The sequence below is a fragment of the Panulirus ornatus genome, chromosome 1 (assembly GCF_036320965.1).
Source record: "Panulirus ornatus isolate Po-2019 chromosome 1, ASM3632096v1, whole genome shotgun sequence".
Taxonomy (NCBI): domain Eukaryota; kingdom Metazoa; phylum Arthropoda; class Malacostraca; order Decapoda; family Palinuridae; genus Panulirus; species Panulirus ornatus.
In genome coordinates, this window is record NC_092224.1 from 65,301,379 (window position 1) to 65,313,713 (window position 12,335).

Below are 12,335 nucleotides of genomic sequence, written 5' to 3' on the forward strand. Positions count from 1 at the left end.
GTATATATAGATTGGGGAAGAGCAGTGTGGTTTCAGAAGTGGTAGAGGATGTGTGGATCAGGTGTTTGCTTTGAAGAATGTATGTGAGAAATACTTAGAAAAGCAAATGGATTTGTATGTAGCATTTATGGATCTGGAGAAGGCATATGATAGAGTTGATAGAGATGCTCTGTGGAAGGTATTAAGAATATATGGTGTGGGAGGCAAGTTGTTAGAAGCAGTGAAAAGTTTTTATCGAGGATGTAAGGCATGTGTACGTGTAGGAAGAGAGGAAAGTGATTGGTTCTCAGTGAATGTAGGTTTGCGGCAGGGGTGTGTGATGTCTCCATGGTTGTTTAATTTGTTTATGGATGGGGTTGTTAGGGAGGTAAATGCAAGAGTCTTGGAAAGAGGGGCAAGTATGAAGTCTGTTGGGGATGAGAGAGCTTGGGAAGTGAGTCAGTTGTTGTTCGCTGATGATACAGCGCTGGTGGCGGATTCATGTGAGAAACTGCAGAAGCTGGTGACGGAGTTTGGTAAAGTGTGTGGAAGAAGAAAGTTAAGAGTAAATGTGAATAAGAGCAAGGTTATTAGGTACAGTAGGGTTGAGGGTCAAGTCAATTGGGAGGTGAGTTTGAATGGTGAAAAACTGGAGGAAGTGAAGTGTTTTAGATATCTGGGAGTGGATCTGTCAGCGGATGGAACCATGGAAGCGGAAGTGGATCATAGGGTGGGGGAGGGGGCGAAAATTTTGGGAGCCTTGAAAAATGTGTGGAAGTCGAGAACATTATCCCGGAAAGCAAAAATGGGTATGTTTGAAGGAATAGTAGTTCCAACAATGTTGTATGGTTGCGAGGCGTGGGCTATGGATAGAGTTGTGCGCAGGAGGATGGATGTGCTGGAAATGAGATGTTTGAGGACAATGTGTGGTGTGAGGTGGTTTGATCGAGTAAGTAACGTAAGGGTAAGAGAGATGTGTGGAAATAAAAAGAGCGTGGTTGAGAGAGCAGAAGAGGGTGTTTTGAAATGGTTTGGGCACATGGAGAGAATGAGTGAGGAAAGATTGACCAAGAGGATATATGTGTCGGAGGTGGAGGGAACGAGGAGAAGAGGGAGACCAAATTGGAGGTGGAAAGATGGAGTGAAAAGGATTTTGTGTGATCGGGGCCTGAACATGCAGGAGGGTGAAAGGAGGGCAAGGAATAGAGTGAATTGGAGCGATGTGGTATACAGGGGTTGACGTGCTGTCAGTGGATTGAATCAAGGCATGTGAAGCGTCCGGGGTAAACCATGGAAAGCTGTGTAGGTATGTATATTTCCGTGTGTGGACGTGTGTATGTACATGTGTATGGGGGGGGTTGGGCCATTTCTTTCGTCTGTTTCCTTGCGCTACCTCGCAAACGCGGGAGACAGCGACAAAGTATAAAAAAAAAAAAAAAATATATATATATATATATATATATATATATATATATATATATTTTTTTTTTATACTTTGTCGCTGTCTCCCGCGTTTGCGAGGTAGCGCAAGGAAACAGACGAAAGAAATGGCCCAATATATATATATATATATATATACATATATATATATATATATATATATATATATATATATATATATATATATATATATATATATATATTGACTTATGTTTGCAGGATCGTCACTTGTTTCCATTTAAACCAGTTTGGGGAGGCACCTCTGACATTTGACTTTTGTTCCCTCCACCTTGGGTTAGGTTCGATTCACAGAAGGTGTGTGTGTGTGTGTGTGTGTCTGTGTGTGTGTATGTGTGTATGTGTGTGTGTGTGTGTGTGGTGAATTACTGAATAAGATTCTAATCTTGATTCCTCCACCAGCCAACATAATCCTCAACCAGTTACCTGACGACCACACCAGCTCACCCCACACCTCCCCCTCACCTGACACTATACCACCTCTCTCTCTCTCTCTCTCTCTCTCTCTCTCTCTCTCTCTCTCTCTCTCTCTCTCTCGTGACACGAACATGACACTGAGATGAGCCACGAGGAAGGGTGAGGAACAGTGCGCAAGTGACATCTCCAACACAGGCCAGTCTCCACCTCTCCGGCCTCGAGGTCATGCTTCAAATATCAATAAACAAGAATGATGAAAATGTTCAGTCGGGAATGTGTCCTCCTCTGCAATGACCTCTCGACCATGACATGGCCGACCTCTTGAAGATGGCGGGACGACCTTTTATAACACGATAAGGACGACTCATGGGCCTGGACAGACCTTTGACCTGATTCTCACGAGGTCAGGAGGTCAGGTCAGTCAGAGGTTATGGCCATCATACCTCAAAGTCGTACCGTCGAGGCCTAAGGGAAGGGGTCGTCGTGTTCATGGATCATACCGTCGTGCTTCAAAGTCTCCTCTTACCTGCCATTATCACCACACTGGCCAGGACTAATTACATCCAGAATCTCACATAAAAAAAATATATATATAACCAGTTCGAACCATAAGTAGCGTCAGGCAGAATGAATCCACCACCACCACCAACCCACACCTCACACGCCTCCTCCTCCTCCATCGCCTAAGTTGAGAAGCCCACAGTGTCCCCCGCCCCACTCAGGGTCACCAGCGGTGATGGGACCTGTCCGTCTTAACAAGGCTGAGAACAACCAGAAACCTAAGATCCAGAGGGCGGACTGCACCCTACCGCCATCTGGTCCGCTGATCAGGAACTTCAGCGTCATCACCTTTTTGCGCTGGTATCAGCGTTTCCCCCCGTGACGACACGTCTCCTCCCTCCTCCTCCTCCACGCTGAGGCAGTTCTATCTGCTTCCTGAAGCAGGTCCGCTCACACATGCCTCCTTTGACATTGAGACAAGCTTCATGCGTCGTGGCACCACCAGCTCACGGGCCTAGGAGTTAAGCATTTCACGTGAATCGGTGTTTTGAAGCGATCGTCACATTATTGGTTCACTTGCGTGATTTATCCGGTTCGAAAGACGTGTCCGAGACTTTCGTCAGGCGGCATCATCTAATGATGGGAGCAGGAATAGGGTTCTTACGATAAGTTGTTCATGAGACTGATTCAAATGGTTTATGATACAGCTTCAGATGATTCATATTTCCTCACTGCTTGAAATGACAAGTTTATTCAAATGATTCATGAAACTTCTCCATATTCCGGTACAATGCTCGGAACCCCTTAGATGGGTGTAACTGATTCACAAGACTACTTTATCTTCAAGTATACGGCTGCTTCAACTTATAAAGTTTCTCGAATGAATGATGGGGCTTTAAATGGTCAACAAAACTGCTTACACTGATTATTATCGACACATGAGTGTTTTACATGATTCACAAGACAGTTTCAAATCATTAAGTTCACTCAAATGCGGCTCAATCACGGAACACTTTCAACAGATTCATAAAGCTGGTTCAAAAGATGAACGAGTCTGCTTCATTTGATCTTTTTTTTTTTTTTTTGGACAATGAGTCATGAGATCGTTTTCACCCTACGTCATCGATTGTTTCCAATAATTCACAAGAATGTTTCGTACGACACATTTCTATTGTTGGCCATTTTATAATGGCCTTGAAGAACGTACTTTTTCTTAGCTTTATTGGATTCAACTGCGAATCAATCAGGTATTTTTCTTTTTACTTAAACTGACCTGAATTCATGATCCGCTGCGTTTAGTTTTTGCCCGACGCTGGACGGACGCACACCGGCACGACGAGCAGCCAGGCCAGGCCCAGCCGGAACCTGGCCTCCCCTGCTGAGCCAGGAGACAAGGTTCTCCTCCTCCTCCTCCTCCCTTCCCGAGTGTCACCAGCTCTTACTTGGTATCAACAGATGATGACTCGGCCTCTACCCATGTATCACACACACACACACACACACACACACACACATATATATATATATATATATATATATATATATATATATATATATATATATATATATATATATATATATTCTATCCCTGGGGATAGAGGAAAAAGAATACTTCCCACGTATTCCCTGCGTGTCGTAGAAGGCGACTAAAAGGGGAGGGAGCGGGTGGCTGGAAATCCTCCCCTCTCGATTCTTTTTTAATTTTCCAAAAGACGGAACACACAATGGGGCCAAGTGAGGATATTCCCTGAAAGGCCGTCCTCTGGTCTTAACGCTACCTCGCTAACGCGGGAAGTGGCGAATAGTATGAAAGAAAGGATATATATATATATATATATATATATATATATATATATATATATATATATATATATATATATATATATATATATGTGTGTGTGTGTGTGTGTGTGTGTGTGTGTGTGTGAGTGTGTGCAAATATATACGTCTGTGTATGTATATGTATACGTACGTCGAAATGTATAGATATGTATATGTGCGTGTGTGGACGTTTATGTACATACATGTGCATGTGGGTGGGTTGAGCCATTCTTTCGTCTGTTTCCTTGCGCTACCTCGCTATCGCGGGAGACCGCGACCAAGTATAAAGTTGTTGTTCGCTGATGATACAGCGCTGGTGGCTGATTCATGTGAGAAACTGCAGAAGCTGGTGACTGAGTTTGGTAAAGTGTGTGGAAGAAGAAAGTTAAGAGTAAATGTGAATAAGAGCAAGGTTATTAGGTACAGTAGGGTTGAGGGTCAAGTCAATTGGGAGGTGAGTTTGAATGGAGGAAAACTGGAGGAAGTGAAGTGTTTTAGATATCTGGGAGTGGATCTGGCAGCGGATGGAACCATGGAAGCGGAAGTGGATCATAGGGTGGGGGAGGGGGCGAAAATTCTGGGGCCTTGAAGAATGTGTGGAAGTCGAGAACATTATCTCGGAAAGCAAAAATGGGTATGTTTGAAGGAATGGTGGTTCCAACAATGTTGTATGGTTGCGAGGCGTGGGCTATGGATAGAGTTGTGCGCAGGAGGATGGATGTGCTGGAAATGAGATGTTTGAGGACAATGTGTGGTGTGAGGTGGTTTGATCGAGTGAGTAACGTAAGGGTAAGAGAGATGTGTGGAAATAAAAAGAGCGTGGTTGAGAGAGCAGAAGAGGGTGTTTTGAAGTGGTTTGGGCACATGGAGAGAATGAGTGAGGAAAGATTGACTAAGAGGATATATGTGTCGGAGGTGGAGGGAACGAGGAGAAGAGGGAGACCAAATTGGAGGTGGAAAGATGGAGTGAAAAAGATTTTGTGTGATCGGGGCCTGAACATGCAGGAGGGTGAAAGGAGGGCAAGGAATAGAGTGAATTGGAGCGATGTGGTATACCGGGGTTGACGTGCTGTCAGTGGATTGAATCAAGGCATGTGAAGCGTCTGGGGTAAACCATGGAAAGCTGTGTAGGTATGTATATTTGCGTGTGTGGACGTATGTATATACATGTGTATGGGGGGGGGGGCCATTTCTTTCGTCTGTTTCCTTGCGCTACCTCGCAAACGCGGGAGACAGTGACAAAGTATAAAAATATATATATATATATATATATATATATATATATATATATATATATATATATATATATATATATATATATATATATAAATTAAAGGACATTTCTAATCTCAGAAAAAGTTCCCGAGTAATGCTTGTTTTCCATATAATAAGCTAAACAACCCACGTAACATCGAAAAACAAAAACTTAAAAATCCACTCCATTAAGCAAACAACTCGCCTTCACGAAAATAGCAAGACTGCACACTTACTGTTAGTCAGACTGGGTGGTAATGAATGCTATTTACATTCATAAAAAGACCAACACTCAAAATGGAAGCATATTACAAATATGATCATATGTACATACATACTTTTACGAAGCTATTGAGCATCTAGCGACATCCGACACCTTGTCTTAACTCCGGCGGCGAGCGAGGTACGATGCTTTGATTTAACCTCAATCTCATGTCCTATTTTCATTTAAGATACCATTATTTCCCGTTAACAGTGCTGCTCTAAATGAAATGAAAAAAAATCTGCACTACATTAAAAAAAAATCCAGACTAACAATGCGATAATATTAGAGAATGGTAGAGTTTATGATGGAAATGAGAGTGTGGGAAAGGGCTGCCTGGCAACTTCCACTTTTTCCCCAGGTGAGCCGACCTTGAGTCCTCCAGTCTCTCACAAGCGCCAGGTGGTGGTGCACCCTACACCGGGCCTTATCGTATGGCTTTCCGAAAAAAAAAAAAAAAAAAACAAAGTACAGTAAGAATTCGACTGGCAACCGCCGCAAGGGTCAGCCGTATATATTCAAGGTCATGGATGAATAATGATTTCAGAAGTAGAGAGAGAGAGAGAGAAATGATTACGAGCCAAATATGGAATGGGGTATGGCAAACGAGACATATATGCATAAACTATGAACTGATTACAGACTAAAGGCCAAACGGTGAAGTACTTATGACATGGTTACCACCACACCGTCACCCAATATCTCATTTTACACAATCATACACTATCTTACACAACCGAAAACACACCCTTACACAACCTTTCACAGCAGACTAGATGAAAGGCTATCATAATATTTCCATATGAAAGCGACACAATTACTTCAAAGTTATCGTTTCAAGGAATGAATTAATTTTAAAAATCAATGATTTATTTTTCTTTTTGTGAGGAGGGTTCACACTTTCCTATAAAATGTCCACGACAGTGTACTCTCTCCGTACTAATGGTGTCACTTGTCTGTTTTTTCTTTTTCTTTTTTTTGTTCCTTGACGTCCTTCTGTGCCGGAAGGAGAGGAGAGCGGGAAGGCGCCTCCTGCTTTATTATCCTGTCTGTGCCACAAATAAGGTATTGACCGTGACACTACTACTGCCTTCAGGGATAACCTCGACACAGAGCTGTCATCCCCCCCCCATCCCTCCTCCCCATGTGTACCCACACCACTGCCTGACGTAGCCACCCCACCCCACCCACCACAACATCTACAACACTAACACTACCACCACACCCTCACAACCACAACACCTAGAAACACCGTCTAACACTACCACCACACCCTCACAACACTACCTTACACAACCACAACACCATCTAGTACTACCAACACATCTCACAACACTACCATCACATCTCACAACACAACTCACTACACTACCATCACACCTCAAAACACATCTCACAACACTACCATCACACCTCACAACACGCCTCACAACACTACCATCACACCTCACAACACATCTCACAACACTACCACCACACCTCAAAAACACTACCTCTCTCTCTCTCTCTCACACACACACACACACACACACACACACACACACACACACGTTTACAAATCCTGGCCGGAGACCCCGTGTGTGTAGGAGCGACCAACATGGCCTGTAAGGCGAGTCGGGGTTGACATCCTACGGCTGAGGCCGGGTATATGTGCTTCTGGGCAGTGAAATTCTTGGTGTGAGGAACACGTGAATATGTGCCGAGCGCTGGCGACGGTCGTAGGAACCTGGGAGTGTGTAATGAGTTAGCTTGGTGAGTTAAGACTTATTGTTGACGCCTTACATTACGCCAGGAGGTGAGGACAACCATCCCTGCAGCCTTCATCACTGCACGTTCGTCCACCAGAGCCAGTCTTACTCCAGGAAAATAATCTAGAATGATTTTGGGGAACAGTGAAGGAAAAAACGACCGTTGGGCAGGAGTGGGGAAAAATGGTCCATGAATAAATAATAATAATAATAATAATAATAATAATAATAATAATAGTAATAATAATAATAGTAATAATAATAATAATAGTAATAATAATAATAATAATAATAATAGTAATAATAATAATAATAATAGTAATAATAATAATAATAATAGTAATAATAATAATAATCATAATAATAATAATAATAATAATAATAATAATAATAACAATAATAGTAATAATAACAATAATAATAATAATAATAATAAGGGGAGAGAAATATAGATAAAATCCCTGGGGATAGGGGAGAAAAAATACTTCCCACGTATTCTCTGCGTGTCGTAGAAGGCGACTAAAAGGGGAGGGAGCGGGTGGCTGGAAATCCTCCCCTCAAGTATTTTTTTACTCTTCCAAAAGAAGAAACAGAGAAGGGGGCCAAGTGAGGATTTTCCCTCTAAGGCTCAGTCCTCTGTTCTTAACGCTACCTCGCTAACGCGAGAAAGGGCGAATATGTATGAAATCATATATATATATATATATATATATATATATATATACATATATATATATATATATATATATATGAATATAATGCATATGGACGCGCACTCCATATAACATACAAACCTCCAACAGCAAGGATCGAACCCGGGACCTCTGTTGGAGGTTTGTATGATATATATATATATATATATATATATATATATATATATATATATATATATATATATATATATATATATATCCCTGGGGATAGGGGAGAAAGAATACTTCCCACGTATTCCCTGCGTGTCGTAGAAGGCGACTAAAAGGGGAGGGAGCGGGGGGCTGGAAATCCTCCCCTCTCGTTTTTTTTTTTTTTTAATTTTCCAAAAGAAGGAACAGAGAAGGGGGCCAGGTGAGGATATTCCCTCAAAGGCCCAGTCCTCTGTTCTTAACGCTACCTCGCTAACGCGGGAAATGGCGAATAGTTTGAAAGAAATATATATATATATATATATATATATATATATATATATATATATATATATATATATATATATATATATATATATATTCAGTGCACTGTAAAAACGAAAACAAACATGTATATGCTGGAGATGCATAACACTTCAAGAAAAAATGGAAGTTCTCATCGTTCTGATACACTGGAGTGGACGACCTAAAATTTGGCGGAGCTATACGGGGGGCGACGCTGCGTGAACCGCGGCCACCTAGCGGACAGAGGAAACAACGAGATGAACCAGGAGGCTATGATGGACCTGCGACCCGGGGCCAGGGCCAAGAGAAAGTGCCACAGGGATATGGTTTGAGAGGACCCGGTAAAAGGAGGAGGACCAGGTTATGACTATATCATTGGTTAGGGTACAACTCACACAGGAGTTGGACCAGTGAAAGGCAGTGCTGGGTGTTGACGCCGTACCCAGCCTGCTGCCGCCACCAGGAGACGTGGAAAGGAGGCAAATTACATACACTGGTCAATGTCAGAGGTGGTACTGCTGTGCCCAGTACACGGCCAACGCGAGGGGAGGGGACCAGGTCGACTTTCACAGCACATATCTCCCCGACCCGAGGGAGATTACACAACGCCAGTGTAGGTACCCCACTTCAGTACACGTACCGTACAGATTATCCGTCATGAAGGGTCAACAACGGCCAACAAAGACTCTGAGGGTTGAGGGAGGCGGGTGACAGAGGGGGAGGGTGGTGGCAGCCATGGACTCACCAATGTTAGGAAAGAGAAGACAAATAGAAAACGACGACTATCATCCAGTTTCTGAGTCGATTGCACAACGTCGACATGAACAGGTCTGTGTGTGTGTGTGTGTGTGTGTGTGTGTGTGTGTGTGTGTGTGTGTGTGGTGTGTGTGTGTGTGTGTGTGTGTGTGTGTGTGTAGTGGGGAGGAACCGATCAAGTCGAGGACACAGGTCAGCCACAGAGTGATAGTGGTGCTATACCACACTCGTGATATAACACTTTAAACCAAACAGGGGGAAATGGAAAACCAAAATATTACGATAGGAAAGAGAGGTTCGTGAAAATAGCCTCACGAAGGTATTGATTCCCTTGACACACACACACACACACACCTTTCCACCTAGTCAACTATGACAGAGTCACCTCCAATGCCATCAACCTTGGGCTGAGAAGTGTCTCCCTCCATGAGGTATACAGACTTCCTCAATAATCATCGTGAGGTTGTGTATTTCCAGAGAGCCATCTCCACCTGCCACTCCCTCACTGTGAGGTCCCCCACACGGGACAATGATGGCATCCTTTTGCCTCCTCTTCCTCATACATGAGGTCCTCATGGACAGACCTGCTTGATGAAACGCATGACGACTCTATCACCCTCGAAAATGGTGCCTCCAACTACACCGTTCTCCAACACACACACACACACACACACACACACACACCACACACACACACACACACACACACACACACACATACACAGATACACATAAAAAAAAGCCTCCAGAACTGGCTCCTCGCCAACCACGTATCCATGAACCAGATCGTAGCCATGCACATCAGCTCCGCTTCCAACCATGTCCCACCCACCTACCGTCCCACAAGGCCTTAAACCCTCTCCAGGAATGTTTAAAAGTCCACCACACTTCGCCGTGTTCCTCTGGGCGATAAACGAAGCTGGGAGGAACACACGTCAGCACCATCATCAAATCTTTCAGCTACCGACTCTGCAATCTTCGTCGACTCAAGACTTCGATTTCCCATATCTAAACTCAAAAACATTTACACAACTTCTTTTATTTTCCAATTTTGCCAAATTTCTCTATTATGCCTTGACTGCTTTTAGTTTTTCCCTCCCAGTCCACCACACACACACAACAGTGATGACCAGAAAGAGTGCTTAAAAGGGTATGCAGGATCACTCTCAGTCCCTCCTGCGTTACCTTTCATTGAGCCGCTGACCACAATTGATCCTTACGATTCTCTCTCCCTCCAGCCATCATCACCTGGACCTCATCCTACAGTTTGTGATGGAGGTACTGCACCACTCTTGCCACCTACGCTTCTCACTACCTGATTTCACTCGTCCCAGAGTTACAGTCCGGACCCACATCAGCATCGAAGCCACGCATGTACATACAGACCACACTGCGGGATATGCCCCATACCATGCACGGCAAACACTATCAACAATTAATACGGCGAGTCAGTTGTTGTTTGCTGATGACACGGTACTGGTGACAGGTGCGAGTGAGAAACTGCAGAAGTTGGCGACTGAGTTTGGAAGTGTGTGTGAAAAGAGGAAGTTGACAGTTAATGTGAATAAAAGCAAGGCGGTAAACTGAAGCATGGAAGCGGAAGTGAGTCATAGGGTGGGTGATGGTGTGAAGGTTCTGGAAGCACTGAAGACTGTGTCGAAAGAGAGGTCGTTTTCCATGAGGGCAATAATGGGTATGCTTGAAGGTATAATGGTCCCAACAATGTTATATGCATGCGAGACATGGGCTGTAGATGAGGATGTGCGTTGGAGTACATGGATGCGTTGGAAATTGGTGGTGTGAGGTGGTTTGATCAAGTAAGTAATGAAAGGGTTCGAGAGAGAGAGAGAGAGAGAGAGAGAGAGAGAGAGAGAGAGAGAGAGAGAGAGAGAGAGAGAGAGAGAGAGCTGTGGTTATAAAAAGAGTGTGATTGAGAAAGCAGAAGAGTATGATGCAATGGTTTGGTCATATAGAGAGAATGGGTGAGGAGAGGAAACCAATTTAGAGATACAACGGTGGAGTAAAAAAAAAAAAAAAAAATTGAGTAATCCGGGCCGGAACATAAAGGAGGGTGAAAGGTGTGCACAGGATAGACTGAAATGGAATGATGTGGTATAGAGGGGTCGACGTGCTGTCAATGGACTGCATCAGTGCATGTGAAGTGGACGGGGGAAAACATGGAAAAGTCTGAGGGACCTGGTTGTGGATAGGGAGCTATAGTTTCAGTGCACTACACATGACAGCTAGAGAATGGATGTGAGTGATTGTGGCCTCTCTTCGTCTGTTCTTGACGCTAACGCGGGAAATGGCGATCAAGTATGAGAAAAAATACCTACCATCCTAGTACCTTTTATGGCCACACGGCTTACAATGTATGTATTTTCTTCAAATATTCTGTACTTGGGTGCAGTCAATTTAACAAATAATAACAATAACAGGCGCTCCACGAGTTTAAAATTCCCCTCTCTGTTGTGGACAAATAGGCACACACACACACATACACACACACACATACACATACACACACACATACACACACACACACACACACACACACACACACATACATCTCATATAAGAATGCTTCTCTCTTTCCATCACCAACTGATCTGGCATTTTGCGTATATTCATCAGTTACCCAAAACTACAATCGTCTTTGTTGTTACAGATGTATCTAACATCTGCAATACCTCAACTGTGTAATTACAGCGGAATGGCTGCCTAAATTCAGTAAATTATCCATTATGTATTTATCTATTCATTCATCTATGCACATACCACCAGGAGCACCACCATCAACTGAAGCATTGCTACTCACCGACTCGTCCACCTTCTTCACGATGAACTTCCGTATACAACCGTTGTCGAGGTTGGCCAGCGTGAAGATCTCACTCTCCTGCAACACAGACGGGAGGGAGGAAGGAGGTTAGTGCCAGCCTGGGTATTATCGTGATGGGTCATCCCACCACACACGGCTGGATGTGTACACCT

The 12,335-nt window shown here is 43.6% G+C and overlaps 1 protein-coding gene across 4 annotated transcripts in view; it reads right to left on the reverse strand.

Annotated features, from left to right (window-relative positions):
- The window catches only part of LOC139749299 (uncharacterized), a 786,860-nt gene that overhangs the window by 127,638 nt on the left and 646,887 nt on the right, over positions 1 to 12,335 (reverse strand). For all 4 annotated transcript variants that reach the window (XM_071663045.1, XM_071663026.1, XM_071663039.1 and 1 more), the window contains one exon: positions 12,163 to 12,240. In XM_071663045.1, coding sequence (XP_071519146.1) covers positions 12,163 to 12,240 — 78 coding nt within the window. The remainder of the gene's footprint in view (positions 1 to 12,162; positions 12,241 to 12,335) is intronic.